Source organism: Hyposmocoma kahamanoa, unplaced genomic scaffold, assembly GCF_003589595.1.
Source record: "Hyposmocoma kahamanoa isolate Upper Pololo Valley unplaced genomic scaffold, ASM358959v1 93, whole genome shotgun sequence".
In the NCBI taxonomy this organism is placed as follows: Eukaryota; Metazoa; Arthropoda; class Insecta; order Lepidoptera; family Cosmopterigidae; genus Hyposmocoma; species Hyposmocoma kahamanoa.
The window spans coordinates 12,365,591-12,391,486 of record NW_020654810.1 but is presented as its reverse complement, the minus strand read 5'-3'; the positions used below and the strand labels follow the sequence as shown (position 1 = coordinate 12,391,486).

Sequence of the window (25,896 nt, the reverse complement as noted above, 5' to 3'; positions counted from 1 at the left end):
AAACTTATACGATAAGGAGAAGCCCTTAAAACATATTTAATAAACAAAACGTTCACGTTTTCTTCAAACAATATCGCAAACGATCAAATAAACCATCAAACAAGTTTGACAAACTTGCATGTAGTTCGCACGTCTCGATCAAGTCTTTCTACAAGCGTATCTACCGTATTATAGTTACATCTCTTCGTAATTTGTGTAATGAGTTGGCGCCCAGTTACACGAGGAGCAAAGTATTCGCGCGGCCGCCGTACGGCGACCGCCCAGTTACCACGCCTTCTTGTACGTACATTAATGTCGAATCTGAATTCTATTCAGCAACAACATTTAAATTCCTCTCCATAAAATTACCGCGCGGCCACCGCCCGGCCGCTGCGCAGTCGTTGCGCAGGCCGCAGCGTTGACCAAATTCAAGCCAGGCTAGCCCGCGTGTCCGGAACGCTCATTTAAATTAAAACGTAAGAGCTAAACAAATAGAGCGTATTTTGCCATGATAGTTGTCTAACTGTCTTGGCAAAATACGTTCTATTTGTTACGCCGCGCAGCGCGGACTCCGCTCTACTACGCGCGGACTCAGCGCGGTGTGAGCGCGATGAAATTCGTATCGAATAAATGCGCCCTAAGAATAATAGATACAGCGTTTCTGGCATTATAACTCTAACACTGTCTATGAAAAAAAAGAAATATACGGTAGTATTATAGAATGGTTGAAATTAAAAGAAAGAAATGTCCACGAAAATTTGTTAAAAGAAAAATTGCGCATAAAACTGAACGTATGCGTTAGCATCTAATAGTCTCTTGTCAAACACGCCGTCAATTTAGATCTTAGATGATGGAAAAAAATAAAATTTAGATTTCCATCAAACACTATTTTTGACAAACGCATAAAACACGACCGCAGATGCTCAAAAAGTTTGACAAACACGTAAAATTTGACAAAGTATTATGTGATCGTTTACGGGGCGCTTTACGTTGCAGCTTAGCTTTGCGTGGGTCATTTCATCATTATTTCCGTCTCTAGAATTTTTGTGCTTAAAAATTAAATAGATTTGCTAATAGCACGAACTAGGTACTTAACTAATAGTTTCTAAATGAATGAAAGTTGCGATCATAACCGATCCTCATTTCATCTCACAAAAAACATCAATAAATAGGTAGATATTCTAAAGCCCGCTCCACATTCTTGCCAAAACTTCACGAGAACAGCCCAATGCGATATGTTGTGACGATATTCGTTGTCTCGCCTATGTGCATGTGGTCTCCACTCCGTGTCGGTGTTTCGGACTCGAATCAAAGGGCTCTCGTGTGGTTTTGTGTTTGCGTGCGACCCTTTCCTCCACATTCCTGTCACGGCAGTCCGCCGGCAGTAACCACAGTGTTCTGTTGCGATGTATTGATGTTATCAACCATCTGCGTCTATCCTAACGTCTCTTATTAAGCTTTTTTTCTCGAATTAACAAAATATTGTAATATGCTATAGCACATATTGCTACCGTAACAGATGTATCTAACACGTCCACCTTGTATGATTACCGAACGGATAACTGTGCGGGCGAGAATGTGGAGAGCCACTCTCGGTCTCGTCCTGTCTCGGCGAGACCCGACACCGGGATGTCACGACGAGAATGTAGAGTGCGCTTAAGTCGATAAATACAAACATTTAGACGAGGCATGTCGATTTCCTAGCGAAGCGCACCGTTCATTACATTGTCCGGAAAACGGAATTACAGAACACGCAAAGGTCTGATGTAGGTACATTGGCGGAACGGTATGACAAGGGATCCTTCGGCATTCATAAGCAAACGCACTCTGATGGTCATTAGGTCGCGATATCATGCTCGTGCCAAGCCTCTCTCTAGATCTAGATCTCTTCAGATTTATTACCCGGTTAAGAATGATAGTCTTCTTGAAGGAGAAGAAGAGAACTATGTTCCAAGGAGGAGAAAAAGATTTTGGGTGAATAATAGAGTTGAAACGGATAGTGATTACGGGATACCGAATATCCGGTGAGCACCTAGGCCGGATAGCCGGATATCCGGCCGCCGGATATCTGTCCCGTTTACTGCCGTAAACATGTTGCGAATGGCTTAAAGCGCGCATCGTCGTGACTGATTGATTAGATAATGATTGCACTTTCACATTGACGATTTGATTTGTTGTGGTAATTTATTCGTAAATACAAACAAATACGAGAAAAATGTTACCAGTGAAAAGAAAAACGCAAATTTGCCAATATTTTAATATCAATTATGTTTGTTTGTTGTGCCGAATGCAAATCTCTCGCAGTGGAAAAGAAAAAAGCAATTACATCATTCTTTGACTATATTAAAATTTCTAGTTTGTATATGTTATTATTTTGTTTCAATTTATTTCATTAATTTGTTTGTGCTCTAACTAATTCTAATCCTTGATACCAAATTTGCCAAAAACGTCTACATACACGTTTTATTATTGTAGGTACACATTGTATTTGAAGACAATTCAAATCGATCGTGATCGCGATCCTCTCATTTGGTCGTCTGGCAACAACAATTGTTAATAACAAAGTTTTCAAGCGTTTATAGTAAAAAACTGTCCTCTGAAGCTGGTCTCGTTTATGAAAATAAATAGAACCCACTTTTACCACTTAATGCAGAAAAACTGGTCTTCATCCACCGTCATTTGCTTTTATCGGAAGAGTACTAAATTTACAGATAACGTTATTTAACGTCATAGTTCTTTCAGTTATAAGTAATAAACAATTTGTCAACGATCCTGTATTTGATGTTTATCCTATTATTATCATCTTTAATCAATAAATAAATTTATTTGGCGTACTGATTATGATTTTTCTCAGTTTTAAACAACCGGTATCTGGCTAGATATTGTTCTAAAATCCGGATAGTTACCGGATATACGTTTCATCTCTAGTGAATAACATTCGGAAGCTTGCCGAAGTATTCATAAGGCTGCCGAGGCATTTCGGAAGCTGCCGACTATACATGAGCTTAGTACCGCAGCTTTGCTTTTGTAGCTACGACCATTATAAATGAATTGATTTTTACACAATGTCACAACATTAAGGTATGTAAGTATATTACTATTCGTCACCTAAAATTTCGCAGGCCCCTGTCAGTGTGCGCCGAGCCTAAAGAGTTCCAATCATATCAAAACGTAGAAACAAATAAATTGTACGAATTTACAAACATAAGGCTATAAAAAGAGACAGAATCCTATTTCAACTTATGCATTGCAATCACGGCCTAATAGCATCCAGGAAGCTTATGAAGTCAAGCTAAGAAGTCTATGAAGTACCTACTGCTGACACTGTGAAGTACAGATGGCTCAATACCAACTGGTCACCTTGGCTTCAGTAGAAAAGCGTGCCAAGAGGCTTATAGGTGATTCGGATTTAGTAGAGGTGAAACTGTAGAGACGGTGTAAAGTTGCCTCCTCATCGGTATTCTACAGAATATATCACGGAGAACGTGCGATGGAATTGCGCGATTTAATTCCTCCTTCACGCTTCCATCACCGGGGACTGGGCTTCCACCCCTATATTGTGGATATTCCAAAGATTCGCACGCTTCCATATCTATGTGGTGAACGGTCATGGATAGAGTGGAATTCAAATATTTGAGCGTTTAACAAGTTTTAGCAAAAACATTTAATTTTCTAAATAAAAGAGTTAAATAATTAAAAAATATAATTTTGGGTTGCTTTTCACGTCTCTATTTTCTTTTCCATTCTTTAATATTTGCAGTCCACCTGAATTTAAGGCCGTTTTTAAGAATTAACTCTTATACTTACATAGGTATACCTAACGAAATGTAAGTATCAAGTTCTGTTTACTAACAACCACATAAATCTAAATAAATAATTAGATTTCTGTGCTAACACCGTACAACTTACAACTGTACAACTTAATTAAACTCGGTGGAACTATGTGATTTGTTTTTGCGGCTAACTTAGCTTAGATATATTTACCGTATTAACAAGTTATTAACGTATACTTTTATCTACTATCGCACTTGGATCTCTATCACAGAATGCCTACGTATTTTTAATGCAGATTTTGTTATAGTGGCACAGGTATTGAAATAAAAGTTATCTTGAGTTTGGAAAGTAGCGAATGAAGAACTTTGATTTGTTTATATGTATATGGTACATAATTATGTACATGGTTTGTCTTGCAATCCTCGCCGTTATATAATTTCCTTTTGAAGTGGTATTAAGTAAAAAAAATAGAAAACGCAAATTTTTTGTCAGTATGTCTTGTCACTTAATCATGGAGATATTACGCTGGCTTTCCACGGCCCGTGATTTCAAAGGCGGCGTCGATTTGTAGGATTGTGCTCGCGTCACAGACCCATACATGCGAGTCTGCCCGGAAGGGGCAGCACTCTTCCTACGGCGCGTTGACGCGTACTCGCGCGGCGCAGCCTGTGAAAACACGGGCCGTGGGAAGCCACCATTATAATATAATATGGACACTGTGTGGAATTATTAGTTGTGCGTGTATCTGTCCTTGCAATTTAGTACGTGTAAATGGATGGGATACGGAGATTAGGGTTGAGGATACTAGATTTTGTCTTATTACCTAAAACAATTTAATCAAAATCCATTATTCAATCATCCACATAAAAACTACATATAATTTCATACAGAAATACGGTTAAATATATTTTCCCTTAAATCTAAACTACACTCGTAATTTCGTGGGTAGCTATTTTTTTTTTATATTTTTACGTAATATGCATAAATAACCTTAGGTATATAAATCTTATATTTACGTCTCTATTGTTTCTACTACTCAGTAAATATTAATTTTTGATCTCATTTATTTGATTATATTTCTTCAGGTATGCCGTTTGTCAGGATATGATTCGGTGGGCACATTTCTGGTAGATTTGTACTTCAGTACTTGCGCGCCCTGTGTACGAGTATGATGGTCAAATTTGACAATTACAATATTTCATAAATTACCATAACAAATGATAAATGTTATACGAAAAAGATTACATTGTATGATTTATGTAGGTACGAGTACTTGACAAGTAACGAAGAAATAGCACAGCAAGATTCTGGATATATGTATATTAACACTTCACCTACTTTGAGATCAAGTCATAGATATTAATGCATTTCATGCAAATAACGTATTGCATAATTAGATATTTGTAAATTACGTAAACGAATAACACTTGATTAAATATATTCAACATTTAAAAGCAGTTCTTTCTTTTATAACAGAGGTTCTAGAATGTTACAATTTATTGTTTGTTGAATTTGGTCGCGTAAATTTCCTACAACTGAACTTTATCTAATTAAACCAACATTTAGATAAATAATGTTCTGTACATACATTTTAAACATAAAAGGAATATGTGACTATAGACACCTTAACAATTGACTAAGATACCTGTTGCATACAATGTGTTTATTTTTGTTTACAGTATGCCAAACAAAAAGCTATGATGATCAAAATTAAAATTAACATTAATATGTTTAAAATTGTCTTAAAAATATTCTACTTCTTGTATCCATATGAAAATACATCACTAACATACAATTAAAAAGCTTTAAAAAAATAAATGCCTAGTTTTTGTTTTGTAGCATAATCTACTGGACAGCCAGCTTGATGAAATGATTAATATGACACTAAATAAATCATTAATTTCCACCAAATTACTTACGTTAATGAATGTTTTCGTACTTTGTAGAATATTAAGATACATGAAAATAAAGCGCTAAGGAAAAGTGAATACATAAAACACATTTATTACAATAATATCAAGGTTGAGAACTTCACGCTACCAAGTGGCGAGATTAAAACAAATGAATCTCTTATTTCGATTCCACAAATGCCGTACTAAGTGCATTTGCAGGTAGGCAGCGAAATTCAAAGCCTCGAGACTACGGATACACGCTTTACTTGTTTACGTTAGTCGAGTGAAAAGAAGTTGGTTAACAATGTCGTGGCGTATCGTCGTGTTCAGTTGGGCTTTTCCTTTTCGGTGTCTTTATCTTTATCTTTTTCCTTCTCTTTGTCCTTCTTTTCTTGCATTTGTTGCAGATGTGCCGGTAGAGCCTTTAGTATCGCATGTACCTGGAAAATCGAATTTGTTTCAATACTTTTATGTCTTGATATTAGCAAGTTCAAGTGTGAACACTGTCATTGATTTTAAATAGAAATTTAGATAAAAATACAGAGTATACTACAGACTTTTAACATATAAAATGAATATGTTAGGTATCTCTCCGTACCTCTTCAGCAACGGCCATGAGTACGAATTCGAACTGCTGTTTGGTGGCAACAGTGCGAACGCGCTGGTCGCGGATGTGCTCGAGTGTGGCGGCGATGTCGATCTCTTTTGCACCCTTTGCCATGCGGTTCAACACCATGTCAATCAGGCAGTACGTGCCCGTGCGGCCAGCTCCGTCACTGTGATCCAAAATTTATTCAAACATAACAGTAAGTAGATGTCAAAAAAGTGCATGTTGAACTCTTAGAGGGTGGAAGTTGGACTGGCCCTAAGCAATCGACTTTTGTAGGGAAATTGAATTGTTAACATAATTAATTGTAATCTAGGATCAGCGAATCGAGATGAGATCGATAACCCCTTTTAGTCGATTTTTTATATTTTATTTAATTTGCAAAATCAGCATAATTGATATTTTTACTAGCAAATGAAAAATTTACTGAAATGCAAATGCATTAGTTATGACAAGGTATTGCGAAAGTGGAAAATTTTCTTGACATATAAGTAGTAGTAGGTATAATAAAGTCGGCTTCCCTCGGCCTGTGAACGGCGCGTTGGCGCAACCGCAAGCTCGGTTGAGCTGCTGCGCGTTAAGTGAGCTGTTGCGTTAAGCTGTCTTCACAGCTTCACGCAATTTAAATGAGAAGTATACCATAGACTTGTTATATTGGGTGAACGACTTATTATGTTCGTGTATGAACTTTCCATCCTCTAAGGTGCCCGAACGAATCCATAGAGAACAACGCTAAAATTCAATTACACTAAACATGTGATATTAATTGATTTATTAACACAACACAGTCTATAATATTAGTAGAAACTGATGGAAGTCTTACCTGCAGTGGACAACGATAGGGCAAGATCTTCCTCTGTAGGACTTGTTTACTTTCCTGAGAAATAAATTATGTAAGTCTTAATTATTTTACTAAAAATACATACTAAAACATAACCTAACTGTAATTATATGTGTAGGTACTGACATTTCATGTAAAGTTTTTCATAGATGGGTTTACTTGGAAAAATAATATTTTACGATTTTCTGCCAAAATTAAATACTCTATACAAAATAGTGTAAAAAAGTCAAGCAAGTCACCACTATCTGTAAGATGGCGCTACGACCAAAAAGTCAAACCAAATACAAAGACACGACAACTAGCACATGGAGCAAATTCGTGAGGTCCGCTGGTTCGTTCCGTGGTTTAGTTGGTACAGCGTCTGGCACGGTATGCTAGAAGACGTCGGTTCGAATCCGGCCGGATCGAAGGATTTTTTCTGAGTGTTCGATCTTTGTATTAATAATTATAACAAACTGGTAGTTTGCAGAATATCCTAGTTACAATTTCAGATCAAGGTTACTATATTAATGCCCTAAAGTTAGGTATCGGATTTCCGTAGTACTTATATCAAACTTCAAGTCGATCAAAAAAGTTAAAATAAAATAAATGTTCATTTTATGACTGAGATCCCTACACTACCTAGGAAAGGAGTGATCTTTAAAGAGCTGATCATTTCATCAAACAAAGTTAGGAACAATTCCGATTAAACCAGCTCTTAAAAAAAACGCTTCGCGATAAAAAATTCCGTCCGTTTCGGTGCTACGATGCCATAGACAGGATACATCCAAAAACTTTGGATATACAACGTGTTAATGTTAATATTTGTTCTGAATTCACAACTGTCATGTACATTTGAACTCTTACATTTTTTTACTAAAAATTCGCATTTCACCTCCATCTCATGTTATGGAAAGAGACGATGAGGTCGACTATGGAGCGTGCACACCCAAATAATACCTATTCACTCTCGCCTTGATAAGGTCCAAGATAGCTGGATCTTCTATCGGTAGGTAATTTCACTCCACTGTCGTTCGCCATATAAATGTCGAAGCAAAACGCTGCGTGCCAAACTTTGGAATATCCACAACACATTGTTGAAAACTCAGCTGACGTCTAGTCCCCCAGATGATGGAATTAAATCGTGCAATTCCCTCACACACTCCATGTTATATGTGTATAACACACACCTACAACTAGGTAACTTTGCGGCAGTGTTTAATATACTCTCTTGATATATTACTTATAGATTTTATCGATGAAAATATATTTAGGGTACCTCCTGAACTCCAGCAAGGCCTTTGTAGAGGATGGCACTCCGTTCTCTGGCCAGGAGAGAAAATGGAACTGCGTGACCGTGCGAGTCTCTCCGGTGCATTGATTCTTTAAATAGAAGCTGCGGACGAGGTAGTCGTCGCACCAGATGTGTTCACTTACTAGGTGCACCTGAAAACATAAGACAAATATTGGTACTACGTGTCTTGTTAAAGTTTACTGACAGAAAATTAAAATGATATGAAAACTTAAAATGCTGTGAAAGTTATAGTCGTACCTCGTAGATATGATAGAGTTCAGAACCCTCCTCCGGCCAATACCGATGGCAAAGCTGATTACCATTCTCCGTAAGCCTTGTGAGCATAACCATGACGACGCTTCCTTGCTCCCATACCATTTGCCAGAAGTCGGGCGCGGTGTGCGCCAGAGGACCCGCTGCGGCGATATAGGCAGGGTTGCGAGGATCATGATCGGTCTGTATATAAATATCATTGATTTTCAGAAGGTTCTAAGTTTTCGAACTTTTAATACGGTATCAAGTTCATCTCTTTTTATACGGTTAGTAATTTTAGTGGAGAAAATTTATAGGGTAGTATAAAGGGTTTACAAACTTACAATAGTAGAAGCGTTGATATAATCAGACCCAAGATGGTTGGAAAGAGTGTTCAGTGTGACCCTGGAGTGATCATAGGGCAGCACTTCAGGGTATCTATTTTTGCCCGTATTCTCCGGTTTCAGGGCTGCTACGGTCGCACAGGGTTCCGCTTCATATGCGCATAGAGCTCGCCATTCTTGCTCAAGGCGATCCTTGTTGCGGAGATGGTCTTCCATGTAAGCCTGGTGAAGAGAAACAAATTTGTTTCAAACCAAACATTCCTCTGCCTGCTACTTAATATTTTTCTGATCAAATAGTTAAGTACTTACAAGGACCATATGTCCAGTAGAGATGTCCATATTGGTCAATGTTGGTTCTTCGCTCCTAAAAGCAAAATGATTGCGATATGAGAAGAGATCGGACAGTTTTCTAAGTCCAAAAGAATTAATTAATTACCACGACGAAGTGCTAGATCTGGTGGAAGGTGAGTTGCCATCAGGTTCACGAGACAGCGAGGTGATACGTTGGGGAGCATCTGAGGAATGAGGTGCTGCAGCCGTCTGTTGCCCGGTCCACTTGCCTGACATACGGGCCCGGCACAACTCCTGGAATATAGATGCTAGTTATTTGTCAGAACGCATTTTCCCGTACTTGTAAGAGGCTATGCAAAAATCACGTTTGAAACTGTTACTGCTTCGATTGGGTTGCTACCTGGTAATCTCTGGTTGCTTCTGCGTCTATTTCGGTAGCCGTGGAGAGCCCTTGCATCTTCCTCCTGGCGTTCAAATCTCTCTTCAGAAGTATCGCGAAGACCACCGCACCCACTATCAGCACAGAAAGACTACCCACCAGGGCTAGCACTACTGGCATATCCAGACCCCAGATAAGACCTTCAGTTGAATCTGAGTGGCGAATTACTGGGCGCTTGCTCTGCAATATTTAAAGTAGTTGTTCTGCATAAACTTTGAAATAGTCCCTATTATACATATATACAGGTTATTTTAAGGTTACAAAAGATGTAAATGAATGTACAAGAAATAAAAGATTTACATTTACCCGATCACCCACGCCAGTTTGTATAACTTGTGCACCAGTTACGAGGCGCAAATCGTCTTTGATCTCATCTGAAAATTTTACAGATTCAGTAGATTATAATGATAATATAATTCGCAACATTATATAAAGGAATCAATCGCAATAATCTCAATAAGTTATAATATTGTAAACGTAGCTTACCGACACGTGATGCTACATCCACGGCATCGTAATTTTTGCTATTTTTCTCAACTTTAAACGTAACTTCTCCGGGATCAACCCTTAAACAACCAATTCATTTTCAGAGAACAGTTATAATGAGACAATTTAATATTATTACTATGGAGAACTTGAAATTTACCGAGGATTCGTAAATGTGTTTTTCTCTAAGCCAAGCAGTTCTTCGATTTTTGCTATGAATGATATGCCTTTCTCCCAGTCCGTACCGAACCTATGGCAAAGCGACAAACAATCAATAACAATGAAAGCACACGACAGAGCGTACTCAACACATAGGCACTTTTGCTTCCATGACTTACCTATTCTTGAATAAAACATATGCGTAAGAAGGATCGTAGTCATATTCATTATGATCATGTCCACCGTTTATTAACTTTTGTGCCTTTGTATTTCCATGACCTGAAACAGTAAGATCAAAAGAATCTATTACAAGCCACCCATCTTATACCTAGATTCCGCATTATACGGAACACATAGTACATGCTTTTTTAAAGCAAGAATGTCATTTACAAAATGGATAATTTACACAAATTTCAGATTTTATACAATGAAACAATAATAAATTATTATGAACATTCAGATGTGATATTTAGTTTTCTATGAAAAATGAGTTTAAAATGCACGCAACTAACATTTAGATGTGATAAAGTAATAACACCAAGAGTGAAAAATAACGAAAGAGGTCACAACAGAGACATCATGAATGAATTGAATGAAAAAACATAACGGACGAAACACAACATTAAAGCGTATTAAATAAATACACGTATTCCTAAATCTCTATTTTACGGTCTAGGCCACGTAGGTCTCATGCTGATCGTGTTAAGGAAATTGTGCGAACGAGAGAAACATTTAGTGCGGTTTTCGACATGATATGTAAGTGCATTTAAGTTTAGGAAACAAATACAGTTTTAATTTTTATGCAGCATCATCATTATTATTTCCTAACGTAGGTACTCTTGTAGGGCACATCAACATCGATAAATCTAAACAGTAATCTCAGGCCGCTGTGACACTAACCTGTCACCGACTTATTCTGGTATATTAACTTTATTGTTTTCGCATCCAGGCGCGGCCCGGGCTTTTTAACATCATCTCTTTCCCTACGCATAAAGCCCCATTCGCTATTTAACAAATCTTGAAACTCTTCAGAAGACAATTTTGAATTTTCACCTGAAACATCGTCGGTATTTGAAACACCTTCATTAGGGTGCGCGTGCCGCTTCCGGGCTGAGCTGCTTGAGTACAAGGGGCCTAAGTGGAACAAAACAGGCATGACATAAAACAAATAATGACCAACTTAAACATAAAACTGAAAAAAATAAATTACTTTGAAATGTAACATATATTAGTCAGATTTGTCAATAGAATGCGTGATTTTTGCTGGCCTACTATGCAAACAAAGCCAGGAAGCAACATAAATCATCTTTTTACATGGTATTGATAGATTGCATTTTTTATTTTACTTACTCTGCAGATCATCAGCCTTCATAGGTCCTCCTTCTGCATACAATGCTCCTTGTGGTTTCAATTTAGAATCAATTATTTCACGCCAATAGTTCATTAAATATTCCATATTCTTAGAATGTTTTAGGTCCATCTTGTTTTTATCTGGAAAGGACGTTCACAATGAATATGAATAAATGAATTCGAAGATGGCAATAAAGCAAATTGTTTTTTATTCAACTTTTACCTTTCATTATATGATAAGGGTCTCGTTCACCACTACCGGAGTCAACAGGAAAATCGTCTAACCCATCTTCATCGATATATATTCTCGGTTCGGGCAACTCCCCAGGATTTTCGTATTCAAATGGAAAATTCTTCTCAGCAAAACTTTGCTTGTATTTTTCTAAAGCATTGAATCGAACTTCAGCATCAAGATCCGACAATCTATTGCTAGTGATGTACTCAGCTGTGTAAGGTGGGGGCCTAGTTTTGATCTTACGATAGTGTGCTCCCACGCGTTCTTCATCCAAATAGTCAGAGTTGGGACTGCCTTGCGTGAGTAGTTCAACATCAGGAAGAGATTTTTTTTCTTTATCTAATACAGCATCAGGTATTGTGTTGTCATTATCACCAGCTTTTACTTTTTCAGCTTGGATTCGCTCTCGAAACCCTTCAAAAGGTAAATTAACAGGCAGTTCTTCGTCAGCATGCATCAACAAATTTCTAACTTTGTCACTTGGCGTTTCGTCATCTGGAACTGCGTCTTCCTCAACAATGACCGGAACTGCTACAAAAAAGTTACAATCGATTAATGTAAAATGCTAAGATCCAAAATATAAACAGAATTGACTGATTGCACTTACCATTACCACCAGGTACTAGGTAAGTTGACATGGGATCGTCTGGAGGGCTGTAAACCTCATTTGCAAAGTCGGAGTCCGTTTGTGGGGAATTTGGCGTAAACCGTATATACGCCGTTTCGTCAGGTTCGGCCTAAATGTAAAGCGTTTGGTTATGCATACTGACTCACAATTCAAGGTATATAATTATGTAGAAAAACAGTTGCGTACTTACTTCAGTATTCTCGTTTTCATCGTCAAGTGGTATATTACTCAATTTTGGGTCAGCGAAATGGTCACATATCTTTGCATTGACCTTGGCTGGATCCCTGTAAAAAAGAAACTTTAGTGAAATGAATATCAAATGAAATAATTTATTGGTAACACTATCAGATACAAGTTACAAGTCACACTTTAAGATGTATGTATACGTAAACCACTACACCATACCCACACACAGCACCAACCATATACACAAAATAGCAGTATATAAATACCTAAGTATGTTAAATTCAGACTACTACTTAAACGAACAGAAATACAGACTATCTACTCGCAAATGTAACTTCTTATGTCACTCGTGGTCAGAATTAAACTTAGGGTTTTTATAGGTGTAGATTATTATACTCACAGGTCCTGCCTGAGTGTATAGAGCATGGCCTGAAGCACGCACTGCGTGTATGCATGCTCCCAGCGGTAGCCACGTTCTGCCAGCCGCTGCAACTCGCTCTCGAACCATTTCAGCTGCTCCGAGTTCATGTCATATCTGAACAATTATGATGACTTATGGTAATTAATCGAGAAAACCGTACATGACAGAAGGTTCTACGAAACGGATTTTTCTACAAATTTCAAACCTATTATGCACTGTTTTTTTACAATATAGAGACTAGAGTAGTTGCTCGTAATTTCAATTCTCGTGGGTATAATGTAAGCTTGCAAGATTCAAAGCTAATACATATTATAATAATACCTAGTTACCCTATGTATGGTCCCACTACTGAGCACAGGCCTCCCCTCACAATAGACTTTTATCATCGCCGTAAGTGATTCATGTAAGAGATCTATGAAACTTCTCACTCAGCCGATACCTTTACAGCTATCAGAGTCTGACGTGATGTGAGTCGCTGTAGTAATTGTGACAAGATTTTTATTGGATATACTTATTTTAGAAGATATTAATTTTGTTTTTTATAATGAAATTACTCCACTGCAGTTCATTTATACCTTGATAGCGCACGAACTTTTGGTCAATCAAATACCTGCTAACTTAACAATGAGAAATAAAGTGTAATTTACCGATAGAGATCACCTTCTTCAGCTTCCTCTTCAAAGATCGATATACATCTCCCGAAAGCGAAATCTGCGACAAGTGTTAATAAAAGCTACATAGTTATTTATTATAAATTACCTTTAAATACTTTGGAACTCACATCGTCAAATTATTATCTGTATAATATTTTCTAATATATAGGTTTTTTTATCTTAATCTGACCCCGAAATAAAAAATAAAAAACTTCAAGACGTAATGTATCATCTTAAAGAACAAAAATGAGAAAAGAAGATGACTCACCGTCGTAGCACCATTCTACTCCTTTAATGCACAGTGAAGAGCTAAATAAGCAACCTGTAAATAAAAACAAGACTCGAATAAACAAGTAAACAATAAACGTATAATAAATAAATAACCCGTAAACTTTAACGAGAGCCCTGAAAAAGTTTAGGCTTAATTTACATTGGAATAACATACAGCAAATTTTAGTACGGAGTTATATATTTCATTTTAATTTTTTTCGGTGGGTAGGTATTCCCAAAACTACGCGAGATTCTCCGGAAGACGCGCGATCTGTTTTTTGGGTGGCATCTAGTTTGTACGTTACACAATTGGCATAAAGTTTATTATGCTATGGTTACAAAAATTCACTTCCATTCCGTACCACGGAAATCTAAATTGAGCTTTAGTACTATCGACGTACGTTAGTTAGTACGTAGTACGTTATGTCTCAGATTCGATTCCCGGCTCAATTAATATAGAAATAAAACAAAATATAGTTGGGTCTGTTTTGGTTTAGTGTTCCCTTGTAGGAAGTTCTATAAAATTCTTTAAAGTTTTAACCTCCATGGCCGAACGATTACCATCCTGCTACGGGTGCGATTCTCGGTTTGGAAAAATATTTGTATGGCCCACATTTATTTATCTCGTGAGTTTGGGTGTAATTTGTGCTAGTCTATTTATGTGTCCATGGCACTCCGATAGGTACAGGGTTTCCCTAGTGCGAGGCTACGAGTGTGTGCAAAAAAAACTCTAAAGCTTGTATCCTTTAGCTGACCTAAGTAGGTACTAAACTACTAACCTATGTTACCATCGGCGTTCGAGGGCGCCAGCACACATAAAAGCGCCAGCGCCCATAGAGCCTGCCGCCATGAGAGACGGTACATCACATCTGGAATAGAAAGCAGCTAAGTATTAGGAATCTATGTTGTTCACTCTGACACGAGCCACTACCCCAGACGGCTTCTGGGACAATTGTTTGCCGGTAGTCTTCTCCGGTACAATAACGAAACGAACAACTTCCAAAAATAGTCACTCTTGTGTCAAATGGGAATATTTTTCCCAATGAAAAGAAAGAAAGAAAATTCTTTATTACACAAGCACGGACACGCATATTGGGAAGGCGATTATTGAGGGGAGTGTTGGGATGATTGTATATCAATAAAGAAAATAATGGTCACCACAATCGATCGTATATCAATAAAGAAAATAATTGTCATGTCATTTTTTATTAGTACTAGACATACTCGTATGCAGGTTGTAATCGTGAAGTGTGCTCAGGAGGTTATTCCGTAAGTACACGAGGTAAAATTTTAACGTACCCACATATTGATTATAAAAATCGTAGAGAGGCTTCAGTCTCGAATAATAGCTGAACACAAAATGTTGTACTTACTTAAAGATAAACATCACTTTGTTTATATTCAATTAAAAGATAGTTTTATTACTTTATTTACAGCAGTTTCGTTATATGTAAACTAATTGTGACCTCGTAAATTGGATCAACTAAAGCCCCTCTACGAATGTCATGTTAAATATATAGGTGATGTATGGGACAGGTTAACGTTAAAATTTTGGATATTTCTGATTTTAGTTTTAAAAAGTTATTGATGTCATTTTACTCATTAGGTACCGTACTTTCGATTGTTAGTTAGTATGAAGGTTTTTGATATCTCTTATATTTACGAAATATTCGCCTAGGCTCACTTAAACCAATACATCCTGTATAGAACTATTAGTCCAGTTATATCACACGTTAATCCTAGTATAGACACTAGACTTTCACAAACGAAATTATATTCAAGAACATGTGAGGACCATAGGTATCAGTAGCGAGGCGTCCGTATAACTCGCTTTCCACCGGCTTTTCTAAAATTTTCCACGTTTTAGTAGTCATTCATTAAATTTTGTGCTCAATTTTATGTGTTAATATAAGCAGTGAAATGAAGTGTTCTGGTATCTTGTGTGCTAATAAATGTTCGCTTAAGTGTCACTCAGGCGCCACTTTTTGTTAAGGTCTAGGTTTTTTGTTTGGCTCCGGCTTTACTAACGACAATTTTCACGTCTCGCCACTGATAGGTATATGTAAGTATAAAGTTTTGTTTTCATTCATTTTCAAAATATTTTGATAATTAATTATCAGTTGTATCTCCTTTTTACTGTCCATTACCCGAGTATGAAAAAACACTATTGTAAAACGTAAACAAAGCCTTCAACCTAGGAAATCAATATGGGTAAATGCTACCAAACTGCTACGGAATCTTGTAGTACGTACCTATCTGTAAAAATGTTGTATCTACATTTATATTTCTCAGTTACTCATGTAATTATATATAATATCTATATCCTTATATAATATATATATAGCTACCCACTAATCTTATTTGCTTACGTACTTGAGAACTGATTCAAATTGAATATAGCAAACGTTTAAGGGGTTCTTATCCATCCTAAACACATTAGCGTAAAAACTTGAAAAACTGTATATCGCTTTTGACGTGAATATTCGGGCTGTCTTTTGTTGATGTCTCCATCAACGGCAAAGCTCGCCCTAGGATAATCGCTGAGTGTGCTACTGCGGAAACGCTAAAGCAATTTTCGTACTAGGCTTGGGCTTATACTCGAGATAGTAATCAATCATCTGAAGAAAACCCTCAATAAAACCGATAGATCCTGCAAAAGGGCTATGCGGAAAGCTCGCTTCGATCGTAATGGTCGTATTGGAGCCAGATTAGCTAATTACGGAAGTAAAGCGATCTGATCACTAGCTAAATCCGTTAAGGCTAATTTCTGCAGGCCAAAGCGAATCTTTTTATTCCTCTTTTTGTTTGCAACTCCCGCCCTGACGCTACATTGCAAAAAACACCAATACTATATCGCTGTGACTATTAATATGTCATCCCCTACTTTGCCACCCTTAGAGATAGAATATTTTCTTCAAATTTAAATACTGAGATGCCCTCTTCCCAACAAAAAAGAATCATCAAAATCAGTTCAAAAAAATTATCACGTAACATACATAAAAAAAACATACTGTCGAATTGAGAACCTCCTCCTTTTTTTGAAGTCGGTTAAAAGAGATGTTAAAAACATTATGCAAATTAGACGCTAACAAAACCCGCGGTCCCGAACTGTGCGCCCGAGTTGTCTTATTACAGCACTTCTCTGAAGCACTAAAGTATTTCCCTCCTTTATGAAAATAGATCCTATGGAAGAATGCCCGTATCTCCGTAGCATTACCATATTACTCTATTGTAGAAGTAGTAAATAATTTATATATATAATATTTAAGTTAATTATTTAAAAGACATATTTCCTCATAACTGCGAGTAAAGCCAAGTAATGTTGTCATATTGTAGTGTTTTCTTACGTAAGTACTCAGATGTAAATAACAATATTTCGGCGGCGTATGTAATTAATGATCGACACAATGTCGAGCCCTGCAAAATGTGCGAAAATTGTTACCAAATTTCGCAGTAACCTCGTTCGGCCCACCTAACTTGTGTATATTAGACTCGACTGTGCGAGGGCGTGAAAAATAATGTAGACATTCTGGGAATCTCACAACCCCGCCTTGTGCTTTGTTAAGAAACCATTGTGCCTTTGGGCAGGCAAAACTGAAAATTTAAATTAAATATTTGCCTTGCAAAATTACTTTGAAGTTTCTACTTGACATTCAGTAGCTTAATGGAACTCAGTTTTTAGAATTAATGTTATATTAACTATTCAGTTCATCATACAATTAACTATAGTTAAAAATAAAGAATGGTTAAAAAAATCCCAAAAATTCCCCAAAGATTTCAAGTATATGGTAGAAAAAGAAGAAAACAGTTATAAATGTAGTTATAAGAAACATTAATTTTAGACAAAATCTCTTGATAAAGCTGTAAAAAAGAGAAATGATGATAATTTGTTGTAGATAACAAGATTTTCAATTTCTTCTGAATTTATTGTTTTTTTTTCTTTGCTCCTTATGTTTGTTACAGTTGACACAAATTGCTGGCAAGTATATCCAATTATCCATATATCCTTTAAACTTTAACCGGTAACAAGACCTACATGTATATAGAGGTACTTTTAAAATATAAATGAGCCAAAGACGAAACCATAAATCATTTGACGGCATTCCAATCCAATTTGTAAAAAGTAATATTAAATAACGTAAAGGAAAGATACAGCCAAAAATGTTTCCTTGCCTAATATTATTTTTTAGTTTTACTTACATAATTTCTACTGATCCTAAAAACAGGAAGCTAAAAGAAATTAAATTCTACACGGTTAACCGTTTTTTGTTGTAAGTTATACGTGAACAGAAGTTTGTGATTGACAGCTACAAAATACGCGAATCAAAGTAAATCTTCGTGACAATTAGTTTTACTATTTAATTGTTAGCAGTAGAGCTCCTTGTAAAAGGGTTTCTCCATGGAAGTACTGCCACCTTACCTATTTCTGTCGCCACGCAGTAATGTGAGCATTACTGCGTTGTTCCTGTTTTCAAGGGTAAGGGTGCTGGTGAAATTACAGGCACATAGGACTTGGTAACTTATGTCTCCAGGTTACAGGCGCAGTCACAGTGCCCTTGGATCTTTGCGATTTAAGCTCTGAGTAGCACTGGAACTGCAATGGACTGGCGTACAGCACGTCAACTGGTGTCATGTAAAAAAAGTCACTGGAGGGAAAACTTTGTGGCACACGGTCGAATTCGGTGAGCAGCGTGTAGATGATCCAAGCTTCGCCCTCATGAAACGCAGTCTGTAACTTCTCAGGAATAGGTCGGCCTTAATGTTGTGGCTTTAGTTGGAAGAATGAAATAAACGCTTGTATAACGACCGTATTAAAAAGGCCAAAAAATGTTACGCCTCCACGCAAATTCTGTCAATTAAATGCAGGTAATGAATCAGTGTTGATTTACAAAAAAAGTTATGGTTTGCTTTCTACGTTATCTTTATGTAATCAGGAACAGTCAGTCACTTACGTCAATGTATATTTGGTAGGTAAATAGTTTGTTCATTTAATTTACTTCGCCTGTTTTTATTAGATGTATTTTTTTTGTAATGCCATATATAGACTGTAAATTATCGTTAGTTTTTAATATGTCAAAAGGCATTAGTAGCGACTTACAAATTAAAAAATGCTGAAGTGATCATGAAAACTGGTGTTAGACAAAGGCGGGGTATATAGTCTTTCAGGCCAGCAATGAAATTGATAGCTAGGATTCAGAAAATGGTTTTGAGATTTTTTTGTGATATTAAGCGATAGGACTAGGAGTAGATCGCCTGATGATAAGCGATACGCCTATCTATGACAGTTGCAATACCACTCAGAGCTTTAAATTGCAAAGATCTGAGTGGCACTGCCACTACGCCTGTCTGAGACATAAGTTGATTAATTCCATGGACCTGCAATTTCACCAGCATTCCTAGGTTTCAAAACCGGGACGCTGTAATGTTATTATAAATATTATTTACAAATTTTCAAAAATTAATATTTCAGAAGCTATTGTCGTCTGTAACTTTCAAGTCTAGTTAAGTGCTTTTGTTTCTTTAAATCATGGTTAACCTAAAACTATCATGTCAAAATTGATACACATGAACTGACCTACAATCTGCCTTTGTCAATTTATAAAACGGAAATATTTTTTAAACTGCCGGCGACGTTTGAATTCGGACGAATTATACAATTTGCCTGCGACATAATCGATATAACATGCAGGCAGAGAAATTCAAATTCGGTTTTTATATACCTACTAACACTCATTTCAATCATTAAAAACTGTGCAAAAACAGTGGTATATATGATTAATTTAATATATAAAATTCATTAATATTTTTCTTTACATGGGCAGTATAAAAAAATCTGAAACCATTGTGAGTATCTGTACAACAAAAATGTACCTAATACAATACGGATATATTTGATTGTAATTCTATAAGACTTCGCAATCGATTCTACAAGCACCACAGTTTCTCTTCTCCACATTGTCATAGTTATAGTCATAGTAATTCTATTTTATATAAGGTTAGTTTTATTATGCATAGGTACGTTTTATTAATATATTGTAAGAAAATTGTTTACTCATGATTGGTCATGCTGTATGAACATGTTTAGGTTTACATTCTAGATTAGAACTATAGTAATAAATGTTTAAGCTTTTGCTAAGGAGTGAATGTAAACTGTTTTATACATCTAATAAATAAAATAAATAAATAAATACAGGGTCAAGAATACGTTAAGCTTCACATTAAAGATTTAAATTCAACTTTATGTCGTTCACGATACGAACGGAGCAAAATCCAAAGTGTGATCTCATATCATGAAATCGTTTAAGTATATATCGACTTATTACCATCTGATCCCTAAAATTGATCCACCGCCAGTTTTAAATTGCAACGGAATTGTAATTATAAGGTAAGTACAGTCAATAGAAAAAGAAGTTTTGAAATCAAAGTTAATACAGTTATATAAGTTAGTACAGTTAATGTTGTTCATTTCTAATAAACTAAATGAAATACAGCACAACACTCAAATACATTTTCTTGTTGACTGCACCACAGTACCTACCAAAAATAAACTTGTGAGTGCCAGGGTATCAGGTGGGAATAAAATATTAATATTTATTCTTGATTCCCTGTATTGAGGATCCGATGGGAATGGACAATAATTTAAAATAAAACAGATCCCCAGGGGATGATGGGAATAAGCCATTCCATCCATGTACGTCTGGCGCAACCTGGACAACAATCGACGAGTACCTTATGCCGATTGACAAATCCTTTCACCACGATGCCAAGCATTGTTATATGCATGACATCGATACGATAACAAGATTAGTATAAACTTCGAGTTAATCAGTTGTATGTTATTATTGTTACATTGTATCTAGTTTGTATTGTTTTATGAAATACGCTTAAATTTTAAGAACAATAATATCATGTCTTATCGTTACAAATGGGCTAAAATCTGATCCCTACCGTCCGTTTTAAAAAACAGTGTATAATATAATTTTAACCATTATTTCGTTGGATTTCTGCTTTAATTTCGCTACGTTAAATGTCAAAGGGAAAACAATATTCTTATAAGGTGCTCTCAACTCTTTCATTCGTGAAATATTTTGTAAGCGGAAGACACGGGCCTGTTGATAGACATGCCTTGATTTCACTTTTATGTGAAGCTTGTCTGAATTAAGCCATTGAAAAATATTATAAAAAAATATTATAATAAGCCATGAGAGCTTAATGGTTGGATCTACCGCCTCGCAAGCAAAAGCCGTCCGAATCTGGGCTCGCACTTAGTTCTGCACCTGCACGCCGAAGAAGGTTCACAACCCTCGGAAATCGTGTAAAATCCCCAACAAAAAACCAATGGCGGACTATGTCCTAAACCCTCGCCTGAGACGAGACCTGGGCCTAGCAGTAGGACGTATAAATGGTTGATGATGAATTACTTTATTTCAGACAATACACAGCGTTTATTAAAGAAAAATAAAATAATGTTTACATTTACTTGTAAAGCGTCCCCTAGTTTACCACCCTTAGAGGTGGAATATTTTCTTCAAATTTAAATTGGAACGCTACTGAAGTACCCTGTCCAACAAACAAAGAATCATCAAAATCGGTTTACAAATTTTATTTATCCGGAGTTATCGCGTAACATACATAAAAAAACAACAGTCAAATTGAGACTCCTCCTTTTTTCAAGTCGGTTAAAAACTTGTCTGTATGTAAGAGCTGTATATAAAGAAAAATAATAGGTAAGTACTTATACGTAATTACAGATGCCATACCTGTAATTACGTATTATACCTAGTTTGTCAAATAAAAAAGGGTAATAAGTGATAATAGTATGCTGTATGAGTTTGTGTGTACCGATTGGTGAACTATCTTTATTGTAAAGTCCAGGAATTACGATGAGGTTTTTTCTTTTTAATTAGTGTGGAATAAACGGGTAAAACGTTCTAATTTGCTGACTTGCATGTAATATTTATTTCATTTGTGCATTTCCATTATTTATAATTTATTCGATTTAGCTAGCTTAGTCGCTTTCCCTTCTTGTGATAGTATTAACAGATTAAATTTTTCAAGTAATTATGTAGTATCATTATATTTATACTATAATTATGTTGCAAACGAGTCGTTATTTATACAGGGTTTTTTAAAACACTAACAACCTCGTAGGACTATATTACTAACTTCTTAAACAATAACTTTTGTTCCACGAATTTTTACAAAACATAATAAACAATTTATTTAAGAAATTGACTAAAATAAACTTTAGAGTTTTTGTTGTACTACCTACTAATTTTTAGATTTGTATGTGGTAGTAAGATACCTAAGTTCAGTTAAGCGTCCTCTGAGACGACTCCCAGCTCTGTACAGTGTAATTAGGTTACTATCGTTTAGAGCGATCTATTTAAATATGATATTATAAAATATGATATATACTATTTTTGTATGAAAGTAAAACCTGACAAATATAAAAGTCATGGAATTATTTGTTATAATAGTTATTTGTTATGCAAGGCTTGCAAAGTTGTTGTTTGACGCGAATGCTTCTATTGAAACCTGAGAAAACGAAGGAAGTTCAGATTGAACCACGGGAGAGCGTTCGCCGAGCGAAACACACAACTTTTCACCTCACTATTATAGCGAGCACAATGGTAGATGGAAGAAAAATAGTTGAACTTTAAATAACATGAGTTTTTACAAATAAAAGAAAACGTTTATCTTTGGATGCATTCTGAATTTACACCTGATCAATTTTTATTCCTGCTTGTACTTGTGTTGCTGTACTTTTATTTTGTGTGATAAAATAATTATTGAAATTATTTTAGTTCTTCGACGAATTAAAATAATTTAATAAACACAATTAGTTATCATTGTCAATATTTAATGTCTTCAATAATAAGAATAAAATATACCAACGGATTTATATTATATAAATAAGTAATGTACGACTAATGGCGTAGTTGAACGTGTCATCTTTTTTTTTCATCGAAAGAAAAGTTAGGTGCACCACAGTCGAATTTCAAAAACCTTATCTATGGTAAAAACCGCTTTTGCGCGCAGATTTCTAATGAGAAAGACAGCCTTTCCAAGCTAGTGAGGTGAAAAAGTTGTTGTTTATTATATTAGTAATATAGTTCTGCGAAGTTGTTAGTGTTTATTTTTATTTATTTATATTTGTATTTATAAATAACCCTGTATGGGCTTCTTAACACGCTATGAAACCTCTTTAAACGTTTAACAAATAAACACAAAAAAAGTGTATAAAATGGAAACGACTATACTGCCCTCTTTGTCATATTTAAGTAACGCATTTGCATTTTGGTAACTTTCGAGATTTTCGCACCTAGTTTCTGTGAGAAATGTCAGTTATAAAGTAATTTCGATTAACAATAAAACTGAAACTAAATAAGATATAAATGGAACGTTTATAGAATTTATAGAGTTTATAGAGTTTATAGATCTCGTTTCGCTGATTCCAAATATGTTAATAACTCAATTTCGCCAAAAATGTCAATTACGTTAGTCATGATAAGGAAAGAAAGGCAGTAGGTACTGTGGGAGCGTAGCCTTGCTTATAGCGCAGTGATAGATACTATTTAATATTTAAACGAGTAATATAATCATAATTAAAGATTTACTGTGAACGTTCAGCTAGAAGATTCGCCCAGAACTCCCCGATCTTCCTTTGACAACAATCCTCTTTTTTATAAAGTTCTAAATACAAACCCACCGTCTTATTTTTTACAAAGTTTTAAATATAAAATAATAATAATTTACTGTCAGCGTTCTGCTAGAAGCTTCGTCCAGAACTCCCCGGTCTTCCTTTGACAACAACCTTCTTTTTTTATCTCGTTCTAAATACAAAACCACCTTCTTATTTTTTACACAGTTCTAAATATAAAATAATAATATACCTAATCTATCCATTTTACACTACAGTACCTATACCTATAATGTCGTTTTGTAAGTAAATGTATAGTAAAATCACGTTTATAGAGCATCATTTGCAGCCACTAACTACGACTGGATGGTAATGGTTTCATATCTTAGGTCGATATTACACGGTGACACCTGTCGCAGTCACGCGTCAATACATACGACTTTATAATACCCATGGTGTATGCAGTTGCTATCAGCTTTGCTCTATCGGCTATCGAGTTGACGCCGCGGTTCAGTGACTCGAAAGGTACTTATGTGTGATGCTGTGAACGATTGCCACTAACCAATGGTATGCTTAAAGATTCCGTACGTACGTATCAGCAAAGCTACTAGACTAAATTGGAGTTCCATACGGGACACTGTCAGCACGCACGACTCTAAAGCGTGCTGACAAAACCACATTTACAAGGTGCGATTAGCATGGACGCGATGCCACTTGCTGATAAGAGGGATCCTTCAGGCGTAGTTACACAGTGACTGAGTGAAAACCAATCTAGCGGTGCTAAAGACTCCATATTAAAAATTCCTTTTAATAACCTCGTAAGGAATAATGGCTGTTCCAACAGTCTTGTGTACTATTTACGTAAATAAAATAATAATGTCATTGCCTACGATTGAGCAGTGAAATATTGATGTACGTAGCTATCGATCGAAGACAACAATGCTTTGATGGCTAAGAATAATCTCGAGTGTGGGCACATAGAGTTGCTGAAGTACCCTTACATTTAAACGGAAAATGGCTACTACCATACCTACATCCATTTAAGAGGTTTGAGATTCTAATCCAGTAGCATACCAACTAATTATTTATTAGGTGCTATTGTGCCACACAAATGTAGTTTTCTTTAGAAATCGTAATATATATAAAACATAGCAATCAACAGCGTAATTTTAAAAATAAACAAGACCTGGGCACGGCGTAGAGGAAATATCGACATTTACATTGCTGCAAAGAGCTTACTTATCTTTTGGAAGCAAAGAAAAATGTATGTAGAATTGAATTGCTAACAAATAAAGGTTCTCGTTTAAAGAGAGCTTTTGCCGGTCATAAATATCATGTTCTATACTGGTACATAGATTGTTATGTATATTGGATCTACTGACGTAGGCAGCCCGTGCCCTTTGCGTCCCACGCAATCGGCCTGAATATCTAGCTTGCCATTTTCATATATTTGCGAGCTTTGTTTGTTTCCCAAAGATGCCGTAACTTTTTTAATATTATGAAGCACCGTGTAATTACAATGTAATTAAAATGGCTACGGAAAGAATAGGAGACAACACGCAATATTTTTAACATGTCTCGAGTAAACATAAGCTTCGACTTATTTAAGTTTTTTTGGCAGTACGGTACACTTCTGACGAAGGGTTGACTTTTAAACACACATCTATTTAATAAAAAGTTACCCAATATTAAAAATTGCCGTGTAACAGGTTTCACGATAATATAGTATTAAAATATTGGACATGGCGTCGCTGAAAGTCTATCTAAGAGTTTAAGTTTGTGTTGTGTTTCTGGTGAGGTACGCACCGTTTAGAGCCACTAATCAGTCCGGACCATATCCAAGATGCGGCAGAGCACTGGATCTGTACACAGGGGACACTGAGACACAGGTTGATGAGCGTCAGCGGCGGAAGGTGAAGCCAGCTGTGTATGCGATGTGGAGCGCGGGGTAGCGCGGCGAACGGCGGACGGCGAGGGACGAGCGTGCGCACTCCGCTCTATCGATCCCGCACCATTCACATGCGGCCATTCCGCCGCCTACATAATTGCGTTGCTTCGACCCGATGTTTTACTCCAATCATCATTAGATAACGCGATATTAACACTTGGCTTTCGGAACTTTCACACTTGAACCACTCCACCTAAGTGTAATAAGAGTTATAATATGACGCGA

The 25,896-nt window shown here is 36.2% G+C and overlaps 1 protein-coding gene across 9 annotated transcripts; it reads right to left on the bottom strand.

The window, feature by feature from the left end:
- Window positions 1-4,467: 4,467 nt before the first annotated feature.
- On the bottom strand, window positions 4,468-25,896 carry LOC113237148 (receptor-type tyrosine-protein phosphatase N2). 9 transcript variants are annotated; one of them, XM_026473450.1, is made up of 23 exons: window positions 25,530-25,896; window positions 14,860-14,949; window positions 14,079-14,132; window positions 13,805-13,868; window positions 13,137-13,271; window positions 12,741-12,834; window positions 12,530-12,659; window positions 11,911-12,453; window positions 11,688-11,828; window positions 11,238-11,471; window positions 10,517-10,616; window positions 10,339-10,428; window positions 10,179-10,258; window positions 9,993-10,066; window positions 9,654-9,872; window positions 9,399-9,547; window positions 9,272-9,326; window positions 8,963-9,184; window positions 8,625-8,822; window positions 8,352-8,518; window positions 7,076-7,129; window positions 6,244-6,421; window positions 4,468-6,085 (listed from the first exon to the last, which is right to left on the bottom strand). In XM_026473450.1, exons 2-23 carry the CDS (start codon window positions 14,942-14,944, stop codon window positions 5,972-5,974), a joined length of 3,180 nt encoding a protein of 1,059 aa, XP_026329235.1. In that variant the 5' UTR covers window positions 14,945-14,949; window positions 25,530-25,896; the 3' UTR covers window positions 4,468-5,971. The 9 variants fall into 9 exon arrangements, with proteins under 9 accessions (XP_026329235.1, XP_026329236.1, XP_026329237.1 ...); XM_026473451.1 differs by having other exon boundaries at window positions 11,911-12,450; XM_026473452.1 differs by having other exon boundaries at window positions 4,469-6,085; window positions 9,999-10,066; window positions 25,530-25,895.